General features: G+C 43.3%; 1 protein-coding gene across 1 annotated transcript in view; it reads right to left on the bottom strand.

The window, feature by feature from the left end:
* Positions 1-281: 281 nt before the first annotated feature.
* pxdc1b (PX domain containing 1b) overlaps positions 282-21964 on the bottom strand; it is a 32060-nt gene continuing 10377 nt past the window's right edge. Inside the window, exons 3-5 of the mRNA XM_048617484.1 lie at positions 13990-14081; positions 10001-10118; positions 282-1396 (exon numbers count right to left, since the gene is read on the bottom strand). Coding sequence (XP_048473441.1) covers positions 1281-1396; positions 10001-10118; positions 13990-14081 — 326 coding nt within the window. The 3' untranslated portion in view covers positions 282-1280. The remainder of the gene's footprint in view (positions 1397-10000; positions 10119-13989; positions 14082-21964) is intronic.

The following is a 21964-nucleotide window of genomic DNA, read 5'->3' as shown; positions in this document are numbered from 1 at the left end:
GGGACGGCACAGTGGCTCAATGGTTAGCACTGCTGCCTCACAGCACCAGGGACCTGGGTTTGATTCTACCCTTGGGTGACTGTCTGTGTGGAGTTTGCACATTCTCCCTGTGTCTGCGTGGGTTTCCTCCAGGTGCTCTGGTTTCCTCCCACAGTCCAAAGATGTGCAGGTTAGGTGCATTGGCCATGGGAAATTGCCCATGGGAAATTGCCCATAGTGTTCAGGGATATGTAGATTAGGTGGGTTACAGGGGGATGGGTCTGGGTGGGATGCTCTGAGGGTCAGTGTGGGACTTGTTGGGCTGAAAGGCCTGTTTCCACAGTGTAGGGGTTCTATGATCGAACTGGTCACCCTGCATCCCATCTACCCCCAAAAAGGCCAGTCCCAACTTCCACCTGTTGCTGACTGGGGACAATTCATGAGACCCACGACCCGAGACTGGGCTGGGAACTGGATAATTCAGACACATTTGGTATTCAGGAAGAATTCACACTGACATCTGGTTCAAAGCGCGGCTTTGGAGACTCTGCGTGATGGCTTTCATGGTGAAATAGCCATCCGTCAATCACATTCTTGATCCCAAACCTGAAGAACAGCGACTTAGGGCAAAGTTCCGGAGAGTCTTTCACGAGGTGAAACAGTAAACTCCATGGGACTTGTGTCCATGCAGGAAGGAACGAGAGGATGTTGGTGATGTTAGCTGTAATTATCTCAGCTATGGTTATTACAAATAAACAAGACAATGGGGATGTCACCTCCAGAAACAAGGCCCTGTATGTTGTCCCCTTTTGGGTGAACTTGAATCAGACTTAATATTAGCAATAAGATATATAGCTTTACCTGTTGCTACTGGCTTACATCTCAGCTGAAGATTAACGTTTTCCCAATATCCTAGAACAGTTTAACTGGGAACGCTGATGGCTTTTTTTAACTGAGAACCAGCTTACAAAACCAGGATCTCCCATCTCCTTTCAGGTCAGAATTCCCAAATCAATGTCATGACCTTTCTCCAACCCTCTTTATCAAATGACCTTGCCCCTACACTGGCAAGTGGATTCCCTTTAGTTTTGAGAAGTACAAATTTGTAGCTAAATAAATATAGAACATAAAGAGCTGGTGGAGAGTTGGAAACTATAATCAAATGGTGGGGGTTCTGCTACTGTCATAAATTACTTTCGACAATGTCGCGACTCAATTACAACCTTGAAGCCAAACTTCAATTATCCAGTTTCAAGCCGCACCATAAAAAACATTTATATTAAAGTCAAGGAAAGACACACTTACAAGTTTTCTGCAGAATCTGCTGCCAGGTGTTGCTCTTTACCGTTCGGAATATTGTTGTCGAAAACGATTGTTTCCGTGTTTGCTAAGCAAAACCCATTTGAACGCATAATATCTATGGTGGGGGAGAAAGGAAATAAAATTGGTTTGTCTCAGTGACTGGCTTTGCTACATGCCTACACAACATTTCATGACAAGCTTGAAGGGTGCAGGGTATGAACAGTTTATGTTAGCACAGGAGGCCATAGGACCACAGAAATGAAACAGCACCGGAAGGGACCATTCGGCCCAGTTTGTCCATGCTGACCCAAACACACCCAGATGCCCTTTCCAATCCTATCTTCCTGCACACGGTCCATAGCTCTGCAGCTTAAGGTGCAGATCCAGGTATTTCTTCAAAGAGCTTAGGATCTCTGCCTCCACCATCAGCTCAAGCAGCGAATTCTAGATACCTACCACCCTCAGCGTAAAAACGCTTTTCCCCACATTCCTCTCTAATCCTTCTGCCACTTAGCTTGAGTCTATGACTCAAGTTCTTGAACTCTCTGCCAAGAGAAACTGGTACCTCCTGTCTACTCTAACTCCACCCCTTGCTCTTTTGTATACCTCAATTGTCTCAAGATGTTTTGGAAAGAGTTTGTCTCCTAATGTCACACTCCCTTCCCCAGTTTAATATCATCCTCTCCTGAGGTGCTGAACTTGTCAGAATGGAGCCTCACACCTCCATCCAGGTGGTCATTCCAAAGGGGTCACTTTCGTCTCCATGGGTAGCAGTCCTGACATTGAGTCAGAGATTGTCGTTTCAAGTCCTGTGCCAGAGGCTCAAGTCCATCATGAAGTGCAGTACTGTGGGTGCACTGTACTGTCACAGATACCATCTGTTGGATAAGACAAATCAGGTTCCCATCTGCCCGCTCCAATGAGCAGAAATGACCCCATGGTGCTGGTCCTGCCCTGGATAATATTTATTCTTCCGTTGAAAACACTAATGTACGAAGCCATTTATTCATTGCTGTGTGTTAATTCGCTGCCATGTTTCTTGCTTTACAACAGTGACTACACATCAAAAGTATTTAGATGGTTGCGCCAGGCTTTGGAGCATCATGACATCACAGAAAGTACCATGTGAATGCAGGTCCGTATTTATTTACAGGTACATGTGAACCTGGCCAGTCGGTGGAAACACTTTGAATGGCTGTGAAACAGCGATGGTGCAGAATCTCCATCCTCCAATCTGGTTGGACATTGGCCCCATTCTAAGTTCCAAGAATTGGGTTGTTTGCATGTTGAGCCAAGATACCAACTACTGCAAGGACACCTCACTGTACTCACCCCAACACAAAAATAAAAAAGTCAAAATGATGAAAGAGACGTATTTGACAGAGTTGACTTGATACTTCAAAATGGAGGACTATTATGTTCACTTCCAAGTATTTCCATTTTTGCTTTCCTGCTTTCTTCCTCTGGCAATCTGGCCTTGTGACATGGTGCAGTGTACAGCTCCTCTATCTCAAGTGAGCCCTGCCCCTTCCATAGCCATTTTACCTCAGAAAATAAACAGAAGTTGCTGGAAAAGCTCAGCAGGTCTGGCAGCATCTGTGAAGAAAAAAATCAGAGTTAACATTTTGGGTCTGGTGACCCTTCCTCAGAACTGGTGCTTCACAGATGCTGCCAAACCTGCTGAGCTTTTCCAGCAACTTCTGTTTTTGTTCCTGATTTACAGCATCCACAGTTCTTTCAGTTTTTATTTAGTACTGCCTCAGAACATGATGAATTCCAGTCCTCCTGGCTCCAATTAAGGGTCTAGGCCTGAAACGTCGGCCTTTCTGCTCCTATGATGCTGCTTGGCCTGCTGTGTTCATCCAGCCCTGCACCTTGTTGTCTAGGCCTCAAACAGGCTGACAACAGCTTAATTGACATGAGCTCTAGAAAAACCTTTGGAAGGCAGAAAATGTGAATTTCTTGAGGTATTATTCTGACAAAAAGCACAAAGCAACTTGGCTGTGGATTTTGAACGAACTTACAGCACTGCTCCATACAGCACTGTTCACATTCACCTGACAATTGAACACTGCAAAGATAACAAAACTGAATTCTTTAACGAGTTTAATAAGCATATTAAAGTGACCATAATAAATCACCGTGGAAATAACAATATTGCACAATTGACACCGTCACTAAAACTGAAATTGCTGGAGAAACCAGTTCTGATGAAGAGTTACTGGACCCGAAACGTTAAATCTTCTTTCTCTCCATTGATGCTCCCAGACCTGCTGAGTTTTTCCAGCAATCACTGTTTTTGCTTCAGATTTCCAGCATCTTCAGTTCTTTATTTTGTTTAATGATAGTGTCACTACATTCAAACTTGTGCATTTTTATGCCTGACGAATACAGTGTGCAGTACTGGTTACCCTGTTATAGGAAGGATATTATTAAACTGGAGAAGGTTCAGAAAAGATTTACCAGGATGTTGCTGCGAATGGAGGTGTTGTAAGGTGGGGCTGGAGAGACTGGGGCTTTTATCCTCTGGAGCATAGGAGGTTATGAGGTGATCTTAATAAGAGTTTTATAAAATCATGAGGGGCATTGATAAGGTGAATAGCAAAGGTGAGAAGAGGAAGTTTTAAAAAGGACGTGAGGGGCACCTTTTTTTCACACAGACTGTGGTTAGTGTGTGGAATGAACTGCCAGAGAAAGTGGTAGATGCAGGTACAGTCACAACATTTAAAGACATTTGGATAAGTACATGAATAGGAAAGGTTTGGAGAGACATGGGCCAAATGCAGGCAGGTGGGACTGGTTTGGTTTTGGAATATGGTCGCTGTGGACTAGTTGGACCAAAGGGTTTGTTTTCATGCTGTATGTCTCTATGACTCTATAATACTAGAAATTATTGTTGCAGATATTAGTCCCTGCCTGCTTTTTAAATCATTTCTGCTCTGTCCCAAGATACTGAAGTGTAATTTTCAACATAAAATTTAACTCCGAGCAATTAATTCTGTTCAATAATGCTTAGGGTGTAGATAACGCTATATATATTGGAAGGAACTTAAACCAAGATTTTCTCTTTCAATCACCCTTTGATGTGCAAAGATAAGGGGTGGAATACAGTGAAGATATTAAATGAAACAAGAGCTGAACTTGATCATTTTATGATGGTAAATGATTCCTTTAATCAGATCTTCCTTTTTATGACAAAAATGACATATTCCTTATTCTTTGAAGCTGTGACAGCTTGCTATACATAATAGCCTCAGTCCTGAATTGAGAATATGGTCAGGCTATCAAACTCTACAATGTGAAAATGCTGACATTGCTCTCCCATAGACCCAGCTCCTGTCGGGGCTGCCTTCCACCAGTACCTTACTATACAATGACCAGCCATTGAAGGGCACAATAGGGTGTGAAAGGCCAGTGATCACACACGCAATACATCAGGAACAGTTGGGTCTGACAAATTCAGGAGCAAGTGAATTTTTAACTCGGGCAAATGCATGGCCGATATCGTATAATTTGGATAAATGTGAGGGTCTCCACTTTCACAGCAAAAACAGGAAGGCAGAATATTACTTGAATGGCTGTACATTGAGAGAGGGGAAAGCTCAATGAGACCTGGGTGTCCTCAGACACTAGTCACAGAAAGTAAGTATGCAGGTGCAGTAAGGAAGGTAAACTGTTAGCCTTCATAGTGAGAGGATTCGAGTGCAGGAACAAGAGTATCCTGCTGCAATTATACAGGGCATTGGGGGAGGCCACATCTGGAATATTGTGCGCAGTTTGGTCTCCTTGTCTTGGGGAAGGATGTTCTAACTACAGAGGGAACGCAGCAAATAGGTTTACCAAATTGATTTCTGATGTATGAGGACAGATTGAGTCAGTTAAGATTGTTTTTGCTGGAGTTTAGAAGAATGAGAGGAGATCTCGTAGAAACCTCTAAAATTCTAACAGGACTCTACGTGTTAGACGTGGGAAGGATGTTCCCGATGGTGGGGGGAGTTCAGAACCAGGGGTCATAGATTATGGTTAACCTTTTATGATTGAGATCAGGAGAAATTTCTTCACCCAAAGAATGGCGAGCCTGTGGAATTCACTGCTACAGGAAGTGGTTGATGCTAAAACATCAGGTGTTTTCAAGAAGGAGGTAGATATATCTTTTGTGGCTTAAGGGCTAGTGGGATTTGGTTGGGGGGGGGGGGGGGGTTTGGGGTATTGAGCTGGATGATCAGCCATGACGATATTGAATGGTAGAACAGGCTCGAGGGGTCGAATGGCCTATCGTCTATGTTTTTTAATTACTTCTGACCAAGCTCCCTGACTCATAAACTTAAGAAATGTGGAGTCTCATTACAAGGTAATTATTGTTGGAGGTTGGAGAAAAAGAGGTCCTTTTTTAAAACAGTTTTTCCGTCTTTACTGTCTTTCCGTTGTAACCCCAGCTGTTTTTTTTTCCCAAACTGTATTCTGATGTCTGTGCATAAATTAAATATAATTTACACTTCCTGAATGAGACTCCGTATGTCAGGATAGAGAGCAGCAAAACCAGTGCAATGATACTACCTGGAATACCCTAACACCTCAGTGAATGGACACATTGTTTGATCCTACAGTGAGCCACATGGACAGGGGGCCTAATTAACACAGGGAAAGCACAGTCTGATTATAACCGCACAATGCAACTTTAACCCGAGGAAAGGGGGAGGCCTGAATAGCACCAAACACGCCACCAGAAGCTGTCAGCAACTTGCCTTAGGCCAGAAGAGGCCCAGGTTAAGATTTTTTTTAAACATTTTCTTAAGATTGATTATGGCCCATGAGGAGGAGGGTTGACTCCTCTCTCTGGCCTCAGCTGAGTCAGACATTCTCCTGTATAGAATAAAAACCGAAAGAACTGCGGATGCTATAAATCATGAACAAAAACAGAAGTTGCTGGAAAAGCTCAGCAGGTCTGGCAGCATCTGTGAAGGAAAAAACAGAGTTAACATTTCAGGTCCGGTGACCCTTCCTCAGAACACTTCCTCCTGTGTAGCACTTCCTGATTTCTGGGTTCTTCCTACCAGGTCCTATTACATTCCCGTCAGTCGGGAGACAATCCTGAGGAACATGAATGAGGCCTGGGATTTTAAACAAACGCCAAAGCCTCATGTTCAGCAGTGTGCAGGTATTTATAACCCATTGGCACCCTTCAACATTCTGCGAGATATCACCGGACCTTCAGCTCCCTTCCTGCCAAGCGAACGTGGTGATATAATTTGGAATGATGTCCTCGGAGTATCATCCCATTTTGTGATGGGAATGTGTGACAGCTGCAGGCTCTCCATCCTCCCTCCGTCCCAAATACTGATCACTCGTGTTTGTAAAGACAGAACTGTTACGGGGAAAAGGAGCAGCTTTCTTCACAAAAAGCGTATCTGCCTTGTCTTTCTGAAGAAGGGTCCAGACCCGAAACGTCAGCTTTCCTGCTCCTCTGATGCTGCCTGGCCTGCTGTGTTCATCCAGCTCGACACCTTGTCATCTCTGCCTTGTCTTGCCTTTTTTTCTCCCCCGAGGGTGATCCTTCTTGCTCTTTCAGCGAAACAGCCTGCATTCATTAATCATCCATCCATAAAATCAGTCCGAGGGCTGGCCAGGGGAGAGGCTAGCGAGTCGGGGTCAGGGGTCATCAAGTCGGTGGGTACGGCGAGGGGAGATGGCGCAAGTCACGGGGAGGGTTCACAAGTTGGAGAACAGGACACGGCACAGGACAGTGTGTGAGAAACAACGTTAAAATTAGTTTCAGGACGCTCACAGCATTGTTGTAGTGCGGAAGGAGGCCATTTGGCCCATTCTGTGTGTACTAACACTCTAAGCTTTTCAACTCTTCCACTTAGTGCCTGTCTCCTGCCCTTTTCCTTGCACGTTGATTTTCTTTAAATAAGATTGCTCAGCAAGATTATATCTCCCATTCACATCAAAGTGAAATTGTCTGTGTAGGGGGCAATGTTAAATGAGGTGCACCAACATGTCACTTTTGTGATATGTCACACCAGTCACCGAACGACATAAGAGAAATTTTGGGCCTCGCGTTTTGGCTTTTGAGGTGAAGAGTTTAGTCCTCATTTCTCAAACTGAATGATAGTTATTTGCTAAAAATTCATTGCCGACAGCTCCTGGTTCCGAATCACTTTCCAACTCAACCAGAAGGTGGCAGCAAAGTACCAAAGATAAGCGATGCCGCAAAACCATAACTCTTATTTTGTTAAACTGCACCAATAGCCAACCTACATTCAGGGCAATGATATTTTCATGGCTGCAGTGTGTTATTTAACCATGCTGCAAAATGGTCGTGCATGTCACATTGGTAGGTGCCTCATGCTGTGAGAACTGAAACTACCAGAATTTCAAATACCTTAGTCTGTATCGACAGGTTTATTTTCAGAAATAGTGGGGACTTGATTTTCAACTCAGAGCTTGGGAACCCAATACCTCAATAATTTCTTGGTCCTGATCCAGCAACTGTGTCGCTCAATTGAACCTTCACCTGCACATTCTCTAACTGGGCCATTGTCCTTCTGCCCACCCTCCCCTCTTCCTCACCCCCTCCCTCCCCCCCTGCCCCCTCCTCCCCCCCCCCTCCTCCCCCTCCCCTCCCCAGTCCTTCTCCCCTCACTCCCCTTCTTCCCCATCCCCACACTCCCCCTCTTTCCCTGCATTAAATGGGATTATTTTTAAGAGAACAGGAGCTTGTTTAACATCTCAGTGTCTGCCAGGACTTTAGTCTTAGGAGTGGAATTGAACCTACAACCTTCAGAATAAGGCAGCTACTCACTAAGCCACAGTGAACATTGAGGTGTAATGCTACTCTGGTGAGGAGCTGGCAATGTGACCACCAACAGTGGAGCATCCCATGGCCATGATAGAAATGTACGGACATGCCTGAGTTACTGAGGACAGGCCTCAATCTCCCCGTGTGGAAAATGAGTCCATTCTGATGCTGATTGCAGTTGTAGCTGGGAGGCTGAGCGCTGTCTGTGCTAAGGAACAATGTGGACTCTGCCAGCTCACTATCAAAACAGCCGGGTTCTCTAAAGTGACTAAAGGTATTCAACCTCTGGTACTGGTACCTTCCAGAGATTATATACAGTCGATATAATGAAACAGAAGAGACATGCATTTATATAAAAACCGAAGGAACTGCGGATGCTGTAAATCAGAAACAAAAACAGAAGTTGCTAGAAAAGCTCAGCAGGTCTGTGAAGAGAAATCAGACTTAACGTTTCGGGTCCGGTGACCCTTCCTCAGAACATGCATTAATATTGTGCTTTTAATAATTGTCAGATGTCTCAAAGCGCATTACAGCCAGCGAAGTAATTTTTGAAATATAGCTCCTGTCGTAATGTAGGCCAATTCACACACAACAAACTGCCCACTACCAGCAATGTGATATTGACAAGATATTCTGTTCCTGTGATGTTGACTCAGGGATAAGTACTGGTCAGGACACCAGGAATAGCTCCCCTGCTCTTCATTAAAATAGAACAGTGGGATCTTTTACATCCACTAGTACCATCCATTTAACATCTCACTGGAAAGGCAGCAGTGACTCTGTCAGCGCAGCATCCCCTTGTTACTGCACTGGGGCAGTGACCCTGATCTCTCAAATTCCACAGTGGGACTTGGAGCCAGAACTTTGTGAGTTGGAGGCAATTATGCTGATGAAGGAGCCGTAACTTTACAACTCCTTCATCGATGACTCAAACATGAGCTGTTTGATTATGCAATCCAATGCTATTTGATTCATCTTGTTGAGGCTGTGCAGTTTTAGTCAATGCTCAATAATCAAATCCTTTCCCTTGAATTAATTGATCAGTTGTTCCTGAGGTGGAGCAGGATTCCTTGAGGGTTTTCTCTTCCACGATGGGGCTCCCAAGTAACATGGCCCACTCCCTCTGGTGACGGGGGACAGTAGTGATTCAGTGATAAGATCACTGGTCTGAGATCTTTAACTCCATTCCGGACTAACATTCTGGAGACTGGCATTTGGATCCCATCATAACTGATGGTGAAACTTGAATTTGATTTTAAAGAAAACTAGCCTAATGTTGAAAACCTTTTATTAAAAAGTCACCTGGTTCATTAATGTCTTTAAGGGAGGGAAATCTGCCACCCTTAGCTGGTTTGGCCTACATATGACTCCAGACCCACAGCAATGTGGAAATAAATTCTGGTGTAGCCAGCAATTCCCGTATCCCATGAATGAATAAAACAGGAGTTAAGGACATGAATTGTGCTTTAATGTCAGTGGCGTTGGGTTTAGAAGGGATTTGTCTCACTGATATTTGTCAGGTGTCCAGTTGCTAGAGCTGGCAGTTCACTCAGCACAGAATGAGCCTCACTAATGGGCATGTTACTTTAACGAGCCCCTGACAAAAGACGGGCATTAACCAATTAATGATACACCCACGTGCGCATAATGGGGGGATAAGCTATTTAAACAGTCCCTGCAATGGAAACACTATGTAATAGCTATACAGGTTCTGGGCATGGCCTCTGTACACTTTTTTTAAAATCCTCGATTGCATAAAATCAAGACAACATTTCAAAGCAGAGCTCCGCTGACAACTAATGGACTGTCAGTTCCATTTGACTTCAAAGCAGCAATTAATGAATCCTTTTAAAATACACCTGGCCCACTCTGTGACCCAGGAGTGAAGCAGGAAAAATTGTCAAATGACTGACTCACCTGATATTTTGACAGGACTTTGGAAGCTCATCTGAACTTTCTGGACAGTGTCATTTTTTAATACTTGGTCTATCGAAGATCTTTCGAAAAAGGTGAGGACAACTTCTGACCTAGAATACTAAATAAAGAGGCAGAAAATGAATGTGTAAAAATTGATAAACTGAAAAAGACACTATCTTTGTACAATGCATTGAATTTCCTTCTTCTCACCATGGTTAGATAGGCATTTTTGGATTGATGAAATGCCTTAGAGGCTGTTTTGTTACTATTGGTAAGATAAGAGGCCTGTAGTTTATCAGCAATAGGTCACATAAGTGGTTGTGTGGGCCTGGTATTTTCTCTGGTGATTACAGATGAATGAACAATGTTGTATCAGATACATAAACTCCCACTCATCTTTGAAAGTGGGATATTTAATCTAACCTGACCAAGCATATGTGATTCCAGCTCATTATGCAGCTCATAAATGCTTGCTAGAAGCAGCTTATATTCGTGTGCAAAGTCCCACTGTCTGCAAACTAATAGAATACATTCAAAGCCTTGAGCCTTTTTGTGAATTACCCAGCAGGTGGGAGAGTCTATGTTCTCCACCGCAATACCTCAATAAATCAGAGATAACTTGCCAGCCAATCCGCAGCCTTTTCTCCTGTGATGTAAGTTGCTGTAGTCGTTTGAAATTTGACATTTTTGAGTTTGTTCTGATGAATGTAAGATGTAAGGTTTCAATAATATGTCTCTTCTCTCAGCATTGTTGAAGTTCTCTTTATTTGCAACAATACACATCGGGCCCAACCTCCAAAGACTTCCTCAAATGTAACAGTGCGATATTTTTTGCCTCATATCTCATTATTCCCTGAGTATTGGCCAAGAACGAGAGAAAACCCCTTCTTCTTTGCTAAAACAGTACAGTGGGATATTGTTATTCCACCGCAGACCAGCAGATGGTGGTCTTGGTTTAACATCTCACCAGAAAGACAGCACTACTGGTGCGCCAGTCCTGACTTTTGTGCTCAAGTCCTGGGGTGGGATTTGAACCTAGAACCTTCCATCTTAAAGGCAAGAATGCAACTAAAATGTGAGAGATTAATCTTTCACTATAGCCAGAAGGACTCAGGAGTCCTTGTAGATAACTCGCAGCAAGTTAATATGCAGTTAGAGCAAGCAATCAGGAAAGCAAATGGTTTGTTAGACTTTATTGCAAAGTGGTTGCAGTATGATAATAATGACATCATCATTGCTGAACCCCTCACTATCAACAGCCTGGGGGTTACTATTGAACTGGAGTAGCCAGCTAAATAATGTGACTACAAGAGCAGGTTAGGAATCCTGCAGTGGGTAACTCATCAAAACACATCTACCATCGACAAGGCACAAGTCAGCAGTGTGATGGAATACTCCCCACTTGCCTGGATGGGTGCAGTTCCAACAACACTCAAGAAGCTTGATACCATCCAGGACAAAGCTGACCACATGTTTGGCACCAAATCCACGATCATTCACTCCCATCCCCACTGATGCTCAGCAGCAAGAGTATGTACCATGAATATGATGCACTGTAGCATCTTAGCAAGGCTCCTCAGACAGCACCACCGAAATCCATAACCAGAACCATCTGGGCACGCAGGGGCATACATACCAACTCTCCAAGCCACTCACCACTACACCTCATAGACTTGCCTCCGAACAGTGGGATGAATTCAAGAAGGAAATATGAAGAGTATGGGGCCAACATGTTCCAATAAAGAAAAAAGGTGGGATCATCCAAAACCTGTGAGTCCTGCATATCAAGGGATACTCAGCACTGCGTTAAGAGAAAAAGGAAAGATTATGGCAAATACCAAGGGCTCAAACCAGCAGAAACCTTGGGGGAGTATAGAATGTGCAAGAGAGAACTTAAAAAGGAGATTAGGAGACGTAAAATGTGACGTGAAAGGATGCTGGCAGATAAAATAAAGGTAAATCCTCAGCTATTTTTACAGGCACATTAGGGTTGAAAGGATAACGAGGGAAAGAACAGGTCCCATTAAAAACCACAGCAGTAATTTATATGTGGAGTCAGAGGATATACATAAGATTCTAAATGAATACTTTGTGTCATTGTTCATTAGTGAGTGGGACACTACGGTACAGCGATACAATGAATGAAATTAGCATGGACAGAGAGGAGGTTTTGAGTAGTTTGGCAGGCTTAAAAGTAGATAAATCTCCAGGGCTGGATGAAATGTACCCTAGGCTGTAGGCTGAGGCCATGGAGGGAGAACTTGCAAACATTTTTCGACTCCTTCCTGCCCACAGTAAAGGTGCCAGAGGACTGGCGGGCAGACAATGTGGTACTGTTAGTCAAGAAGGGAGCAAGGGATAAACCAGGAACCTACAGGCCAGTCAGTCGAACCTTGATGATGGGGAAACTATTGGAAGCAATACTGAGGGACAGATTGAATCTGCATTTGGAGAGGCAGGGATTAATCAAGAACAATCAGCATGGTTTTGTTAAGGGGAGGATCTTGTCTGACCAACTTGATTGAGTCTTGAAGGGGTGACCAGGTCTGTGGCTGAGGGCAATGCTTTTGAATGTAGTCTACTTGGACTTCAGCAAGGCTATTGATAAGGTTCTCCATTGGGAGACTGACAGCAAAGGTAAGAGCCCATGGGATCCAAGGAAATTTGGCAAATTTGATCCATGATTAGCTGAGTGGCAGGAAGCAGAGGGTGACTATGCGCTAAGTGTTGGGAAATGGGATTACACTAGTCAGCTGGTTGTGTTTGACAACGTGGACATGATGGGCTGAAGGGCCTTTTACTGTGCTGTAGGCCTCTGTGACTCTATGACCATCCTAACTTGGAAATATAGTATTGCTGGGTCAAAATTCTGAAACTCCCTCCCAAACAGCATTGTGGGTCTACCTATATTAAACAGACCTTCGCCAGGGCATTTAGGAATTGGCACTAATTCTGGCCCACCACCCGAGTTAATAAAAGAAAGCATCACGAAGTCTTCCAGAAATTGTGTACATCTTTGGCAGAGTGACAGGTGGAACCAGGTGTGCAATGTTGACCTCCTTATCTAAGGGAGGATATTCTTGCTCCAGTAATAAAATATCATTAACTCAATTCCTGAGAGCTATGCTGAGGAGAGATTGTGTAGAATGGGCCTATATCTTCTGGAACTTCACAGAATCCCTACAGTGTGGAAGCAGGACATTCAGCCCATCGAGTCCATACTAACCCTCCAAAGAGCATTCCCCCCCTCACCGACCACCTCTCACCACCCCTCCCCCCAACCTATCCCTGTAACCCTGCATTTCTACATCTCTGGACACTGTGGGCAACTTAGTATGGCCAATCTACCTAACCTGCACATCTTTGGACTGTGGGAGGAAACTGGAGCACCCGGAGGAAACCCACGCAGACACGGGGAGAATGTGCAAACTCCACGCAGAAGGTCGCCCGAGGCTGGAATCGAACCCAGGCCCCTGGTGCTGTGAGGTTTGGAAAAGACAGGTCTCATTAAAACACGATATTCTAAAATGGCTTGATAAGATGGATGCTGCAAGGCTGCTTCACCTAATGGGAGAGGTTAGAACCAGGGGGTCACAGTCCTGGAGATAAGGGATCAGCCCCTTTATCACTCAGAGGGTTATGGACTTTTGGAATTTTTACCCCAGGCTGCCATAGATGCTTAGTCATTGGGTATATTTAACATTGAAATCAATAGCTATTTGGGCAGCCATTAAAGGAATTGGGAAGAGAATAGGTAAGTAGAATTGATGGAGAAATTCAGCCCCATTTAGATGGGAAGTACTCCTGCTCTGATTTCTTAAGCTCGTATTTATCATATTTACACAATCAGTACCAGAATTCAGAAATGTACAGAACATAGCAAATTACTTTCACAGATCTCATCTGGTTGAAAGCACTGGAGTGTTGGCAAAGTATGAAGGTGCCTTCAGTACTCTGAGGATAAGGAACACCTCATAACAAATACTTACTTTGCAGGGCAAGTTAATTATAATCTTCAGAACTTTCTCAATTTCATTTAGTCTTGCTTCTATGTCATGGGCTTTTTTCACTGCAACTAATCCTGGAAGAAAAATAAAAAGATCATAAGAATGGATTGCTCTCCAGTGATATGTCCAGGTGAATATTAATCCTGTGGATGCAGACAACTACCATGCAGCAACAATTGAATCTGGGGGAGCAAATGAGGTATCAGAAGTAGAAATTTTAGAATTGGGGAAAGGACTACTAAGCCCCAATTTCTCATAATGCCTTTTAAGGTCATGTGCTTCACGGCGATCTGTTCTACCCAGCCACCTCTCATGAAGCAACTTTTTGCACCAGTCGACATCCTTTGGAATAAGGAATGGTAAACACAAGAAGTCACTAACGTTTCTTGTGACAAACCCAATCTGTCAAACAGCAGGTTTGAACTCGCATGGCAAAAGTGATTATTGTTCAATTGTTTCAGGACAAGTCAGAATCCCTGTACAGCCAACCACCACCAATGAGACCTCAGTAAAAAACTTCTTACACACTTGGGAAGAGGCTCAATAATGGTGCACTGACTAAATAAAAATTGAATCTTCCCTCCAGAAAGACAGCCAACTGTTCCCTAAACACGTCCCATTCTTGTAACTTATTCTACAACTTTGTGACCTCTTGAGTGAAACAGCTACAGGAGTTCCCGCTGTCATTCCGTGACACGCATTGCTGCAACGTGGAGATCTGATTCTGACATCTGTAATCATTTTCTCAGTTCATTAGGTTCTCTTTCTTTCTGGTCTGGGCTTCCTGCAATGTTTCAATGAAGCACAACGCTAGCTCAAGAAATGACACCTCATTTTCTGCTCGGTCACTTTACAGTGTCAAGGTCTCCATATTGAATTCCCTAACTTCAGAAACTGACCGCATGATGTTTGTTCCTCATTTTTATTACATTCTCCCCATCTCTCCCTCTCCCCATAACAACCTTGCCTTGTATGTATCTTGTTTGAATTTAAAATTATTGTCATGCATATAAAAAACAGTGAAAACTGTTTCATTGGGTGCAAAATGTCACTATGCTCTGGCACCATCTTGAAACAATGAATATAATGCAAGACTTTTACTGCAATAGAATTCATCTTTCCCTCTTCGTCTTGACACCCTGAACTGCTCCTACCTCTCTTTCACTGTTAACCCTCTGGCAGGGTTCAGTTTAACCCAGTTGGCTGGATGCTTGGTTTGCAAAGCAATATAATACTAACAGTGTGGGTTCAATTCCCATCACTGGCTGAGGTTACCATGTAGAGTCCTCCTTCTTCCCCAACTGCCTGAGGTATGATTAAACCACCACCAGTTGTCTCTCTGTAATGGCACAGCAGCTCTACAGTGAAACAACATCCATCACCTTCCCCCACATATTTCTCATTTAACTGATGCTGCTTGCCAACATTGTCTGAAAACATAAATGCAGGTTCCATGAGTATGCCAACAACACCGAGCTCCAGTCAACACTTGTGAGCAGGAATACTGTCCTGTTATGAGGATGGGATGCAGGCTGGCATGGCATTTTCCCAGCATCATTCCATTCCTGAAGCCATTTTCCTCAGCAGAGCAACACCATGACCATTCACCTGACAGAAGTGGATCGATTCTTAAGGTCACTAAGAGGCCAATTAAGGCGGAGATTGGAGGGCAGCTGGAGTTGGTCTGTCTTGGCAGCGAATGTGATGTAAAGACAAATGAACACAGATTCAACCCCTGTGCACCTGTTTATTTTAACTAGGTGTGAAATAATAACCCAGAGGGTGAATGTCCCAGCCTTGTTTGCTGTGCAGTGCTGAAATCTGCCCTCAGTGGAGTGAGGACAGCAGTAGGCTCTCACTGGCAGTGGTATTCTGTGTGTTGTACACTCGTGGGGAACAGTAAAATGGGAGGGGAGCGACAGAACAACAAAGAAATATTTATACCCAATCATTCGCTATTCCAAATCCACAAGTGTTTCATGTATAAAAGCAAAATGGTAAACAGCTAACCATGATGTGATTTTGCCTCCTCCAGGGTATCTTACCTGATGCGCTAATGTTTATGTTAGCTTTTGCAAAACGGGACACTAGGCTTGGACATTGTAGCATGGAGGAATTCAATTTATTATACTTGGCTAAGATATACCAACAATACATTCACAGGGACATAAGTGTCTGGGCTAACATTAAGCTGGGGCAGCATTGTGGCTCAGTGGTTATCACTGCTGCCTCACAGCACTAGGGACCTGGGTTCAATTTCAGCCTTGGGCAACTGTCTGTGTGGAGTTTGCACATTCTCCCCATGTCCGCGTGGGTTTCCTCCGGGTGCTCCGGTTTCCTCCCACAGTCCAAAGATAAGTAGGTTAGGTGGATTGGCCATGCTAAGTTGACCACAGCATCCAGAGGTGGGTTAGCCACAGGAAATGCAGGGTTATAGGGTGGGGGTTTGGGAGTGTGTGGACTTGATGGGCCAAATGGCCAGCTTCAACACTGTTGTGATTCTATTAGTTACAGAAGAGCAGTGTGCTTCTAGAATAGTGTCATGCTTCATGGGCTAAGACAGAGTTTGAGATCTTTATAACCTCAGGTCTCTATGCTATGATACAATGATGATAGCACAAGCTGGTCTCTTATTGACATACTGTGCCTCTTAAATGTATTTTGACACACCGACCATGAGAGTTAAAATGACAGCAATCTTGTCACTTATTATTTGCAATTCTCTCCACTTAAATGTAACAGGCTTGTCAGCAAAATTAGAGATCATGGAATAAAAGGAAATGGAGCAGCATGGCTGAGTAACAGGAAACAGTAGTGCCGAGTGGTTGAAGTTCAGTCTTAAGGAAAGTAAACTGACGGATCAAAGTTTTGAATCAAAACCCTTTGTCACCAATGTCCTGAGGAAGGGTCACTCGACCCGAAACATTATCTCTGATTTCTCTCCGCAGATGCTGCCAGGCCTGCTGAGCTTTTCTAGCACCTTCTGTTTTTGTATGTGGAATGCACACTGCCTGACAATGTGGTGGAGGCAGACGTCATTGAGGCTTTCTAAAGAAAAATGAATAATTACCCAAACTTTTAAATTTTGGAGCGCTATGAGGAAAAGTCAAGCGAATGGAGCCATGTGCGTCACCCTTGCAGAGAGCCAGCATTGATGTGATGGGCCAAACGGCCTCCTTCTGTGCTGGTAACTGTTCTGAGAACTGAAATGTTGGGTTGCAATTTACGAGAAGATGTGTACACAGTCTTACAATGCATGTCAAAATCATTATGCCACAATTTACGGCCTAGCTTAGCAAATTGATTCTTCATATATGAGCTACTTGACAAACAAAGACTTCATAAGTGACTCACGAAAACATCCTTGCCATCGTTGTGACCATTTGCTTCAGTCAGTGTGTCGGTCGACACCAGAACCCAGAGTTGACTGCTGATAGGAGAAATGGCAGCTGGACTCTGCAAATCCCACTGTGTAAACAGACATGATGAGGAACCTCACATCCAAAGTATTCGCTGTGATGCAACTGAATTATTTCAAGTGCAACATGTATACAGTGCTTCAAATGAATGGTATTACTGTTATGGAATTATTCTTGTTTCCACAGGGAACTTTCTGATGGCCTCACCAGGATTGGCTGCCATGGAAATGGTGTCAAAATGACCCAGAGATAGCAAGAACTGCAGACGCTGGAGCCAGAAACAACACATTGTGGAGCTGGAGGAACACAGCAGGCCAGCCAGCATCTGAGGAGCGGGGATGCTGACGTTTCGGGTCGGGACCCTTCTTCAGAAATGACTGCCTTAATTTGAAATTCTAATATTTCTGTTTTTTATTAAACAATGATTCCCCAGTAAATGCAGTCATACACTGAACCGCAGTTGAATCCCCTTCTCTCCATCCCAAGGCCTGATGACACTGAGACATGTAAGGGAGCTTAAACGAAGGTGCATTCACAACACAGTCCCATTAGTCAAATGGTCTCAGTTTCTGTCAAAGAAGCCAGGGGCAAGCAGAATCAGGGCTCCAGAAAATGCCCCAGAAGATAAACTTTTTCTTAAACAAAGATACAAATTAGGGGCAGCATCAGGGCCACTCAGCCCCTTGAACCTGCCCTGTCTTTCATTATGATCATGGCTGCTCTGTTTCTGCTGTGAATTCCACATTCCCATCTACCGCCATAACCTTTGTTCTGTGTTAAAAATTGTCAATGACCCTGTCTCCACCATGTTCTTAAGCAGAGGGTTCCAAAGCTGAGAACACTCTGAGAGAGAAAAAAATGCATCTCCGTCCTAAAAGATGGTGCCTAATTTTAAAACAGTATTCCCTAGTTCTGGACTTCCCCACAAGAAGAAACAGTCTTTCCACATCCTTTCCACCTTGTCAAGACCATTCAGGATGTTATACACTTCAATCAAGTCACCTCTCGCTCTTCTAAATTCCAGTGGAAATGGGCTGAGCCAGTCCAACCTTTCCTCATAAAACAACCCGCTCTTTCTGGCTATCAATCTAGTAAACCTTCATTTAACTGCCTCCAATCCATTTATATCCTCCCTTAAATAAGGAGACGAAAACAGCATGCAGCACTTGAGATGTGATCACACAAATGTGCTATATATATAATCTCCCTACTTTTACATTCCAGTCCTTTCATGATGAAGCATGGCATCTTCTTAATTACTTACTGCAATTTGGCAAGAATACATTGAATACAAGAGTAAACTGAGTACAGCTTTCACCTCCTTAATGATCGATTCTAATATCTTCCCTATGAGCGACACCAAGCTAATTGGCCCATAATTTCCTGGCATGGGCCTCCCTTCCTTCTTGAATAGAGGGGTTTATTTGCTACTTTCCAATCTGGTGGAACCTTTTCTGAATCCAGTAAATTTTGGAAAAATAACATCAAGGCTTTGACTACCTCATTAGTCACTTCTTCTAAAGAAACTAGGGCAAAGTTCAACAGAGCCAGGGACCTGTCAGCTTCCAGTGTCATTTGTTTACTTAGCAACACTTCCCTGGTGATTGTACTGTTTCTAAGTTCCTCCCTCCCTTCCATCTCCTGAGTTACAGGCATTACTGGAATGTTTTTGGTATCCTTTACAGTGAAGATATTTATTCATTTTGTCCTCATGATCTATTATTAATGCATTATTCTCATTTTCTAGAGGACTAACACTAACTTTGCTCATTCTTTTCCTTTTTAAGTACCTGTAGAAACTCTTCCTACCATTTTACATTTCTAGCTAGCTTCCCCTCATGATTTTAATTTCTTTCTCCTGTTAACCATTTAGTCATTCTGTGTCACTGTTTATATTCTCTATAACCAGCTGATATGCCACTTGTCTTTGCAGTTATATGCTTCATTTTCTCAACTTTTATTCTGGGTTCTTTACCAACCAGAAGGATCAGACATGAAATCCCACTCTTGTTTGCACTGATTTCCACCTTCAGTGTGTTAATGAGGCCCTGGAAGTAAAAATCACTCCAAGTCCCTTACATAGCATGTTCATGTCCCAAATTAAAATCAAATCTTTGTATAAAAAACTATTACTGTGATGTATGTTGCTTTGTTGCTCTGTCTACACATAAATATTGTCTGAATAGTAAAATTCACTGAGATTGACTTTTCTGGAGATAAATTATAACTATAAGGAGATGAGCTGTGTGAGGAAGCATTCTGTGGGAGAAGCTTTACTTAATTTGAGAAGATAGTCTGGCTTGGTATTTGTGTGTAATTCTGAAGGAGTGCTGCACTGCTAAAGGTGCAATCTTTTGCTTAAGATGTGAAGCCAAGGCAATTCCTCACTCCTACTCTTGTTAGCTCACTCCTCACTCCTGCTCCAACATTCAATAAGATCATGGCTGAACCAATTACTCCACATTCCTGCATTTCTCAAATAGTCTTTTGGTCTTGTTTATCAAGAATCTATCTTAAAAATAGTCAAAGACCCTGTTGCCACCTCCTCTTGAGTGCCAAAAACTCATGATCCTCTCTGAGGATAACTTCCTCCTCATTTCTGTCTTAAATTGGTGACCCTTTAGCTTTAAGTAATGACTTCTACCTCTAGATGCTTCCATCAGAGGAAACATCTTTTCCACATCAACCCTGTCAGGACCTCTCAGGAGATAGGTCTTTAGTTTTCAAATGGTGCATTTAATCACTGGTCCACCAAGGGAACATACTGTTCTGAGTACAGGCTGTTCACTTGCAAACTCCATTGTATCCTTGAGTAAGCTCCCATTGTACTAGGATAAACAGACTTGCATGGAGGATAATTTCCCAAGTTTTTTGTCCAGTGGAGCAAATCCTTTACATTTAAGGGAATGACCTGATTTTTGGATCATTCTGTGAGAAGATAGGAACAGGAGCCATTCAGCTCCTCAACGTTGTTCTGCCTTTTTTTTTCTAGATCAAGCCCCATCTGTCCTTTGACTAAATACACAGATCTTTTTCCAAATTTCTTGATAGCCTTAGCTAAGAAATATTCAGCAACCTCAGTATTGAAAACTTCAAACGATCCAGCATCTACAACCCATTCACAGAATCACAGATTGTTGCGATGCAGAAGAGATCCATTCAGCCCATCGTGTCTGTGACAGCTCTCCAATAGTGTGATGCACCTACTGCCATTCTCCCTGTAATCCTGCACATTCTTCCTTTTCAGATAATAATGCAATTCTTTTTTGAATACCTCAATCAAACCTGGCTCTGCCACACTCTCAGGTCACATATACTAGATCTTAACCATCTTAACAAAACTTCTGAGAGGTGCGTGGGGGCACAGTTTCAATTACCTTTTTCGACATATATTCTTCTTGATTTCTCTTCTAAGGGACCTAGATCTAATTTTCAAATTGTGCCCCTTGATCTGAATTTCCTCAGATGAGGACATAGTTTCTCTCTTATCCACTCTATCTTATCCCTTTAAATGCCTCAGTTAGATCAAACTTCTAAACGGAAGAGTATATCATTCACGCTTGTACAACCTTTCCTCATAATTTAACCCTTAAATCCCGGCAACATCCTGGTGAAAAGCACCGCGTCTCCTCCAAAATCAACATGCCTTTTCCGAAGCTAAGTGCCTGTCATCGAAGACATTATTCTAATGGGTTCTGACGAACTGAAACATCACTTGCTCACGTTTCATTTCCAGTCTCTAAACGATTCAAGCTAAAGATCAACATTCCATTCACCTTTTTGATCACTTTGTACATGAGCACTAATGTTTAGTGATTTGTGCACAAGGAAATCTAAATCCTTTTGCTCCTTTGCGCTCCTGGTCTTGCTCCATTAAGAAAATATCAACGTTTGCCTTTCTTGGATCCCAGGTGGAGAACCTCATATTCCCCTACATTGAATGTCATCTGCCTTCATTTTGACCAATCTACGTCCAGAGTAATTCATCTCTGTCCCCACATATATTGGGGAATGAAAAATAAAGTAGACTGGGTATTATGGTCTAGGCAGCCGGTGCTCCAATATCACTGAGTTCAAAATCACCCCGTGTGACAAACAACTGTTCTCAACTGCAAACGCTATGGACTGTCGTTAATTAGATGTCAAGCACTTCTCTGCAGAATGGGAAGGGAAACCAAAGGGAATATTCCAATCTAACACTCATTTCCTAAATAAAGTCACCATCATTCCAGAGGGCTGTTCATTCGTTAGAGAGAGAAAGAGACAACTGATGGTGAGTTTAACCTGACTGTAACCACGCCTCAGACAAGGGGGAAGGTTGAAAAGGCAGGGCCTTCACAGTGAATCCAGCCTGGATGAGAACTGAACCCACACCGTTAGCACTGCTCTGTATCATAAACCAGCTAACTGAGCTAACAAACCACTTTGCCCCCACAAACTGGGAGATAGTAAGAACTACCGATGCTGGAGTCAGAGATAACACAGTATGGAGCTGGAGGAACACAGCAGGCCAGGCAGCATCAGAGAAGCAGGAAATT

The sequence above is a fragment of the Rhincodon typus genome, chromosome 2, assembly GCF_021869965.1.
Source record: "Rhincodon typus isolate 14 chromosome 2, sRhiTyp1.1, whole genome shotgun sequence".
NCBI classification, from domain to species: Eukaryota; Metazoa; Chordata; class Chondrichthyes; order Orectolobiformes; family Rhincodontidae; genus Rhincodon; species Rhincodon typus.
The sequence above is the reverse complement of the archived record's forward strand: the minus strand, read 5'-3'. Positions and strand labels throughout refer to the sequence as shown.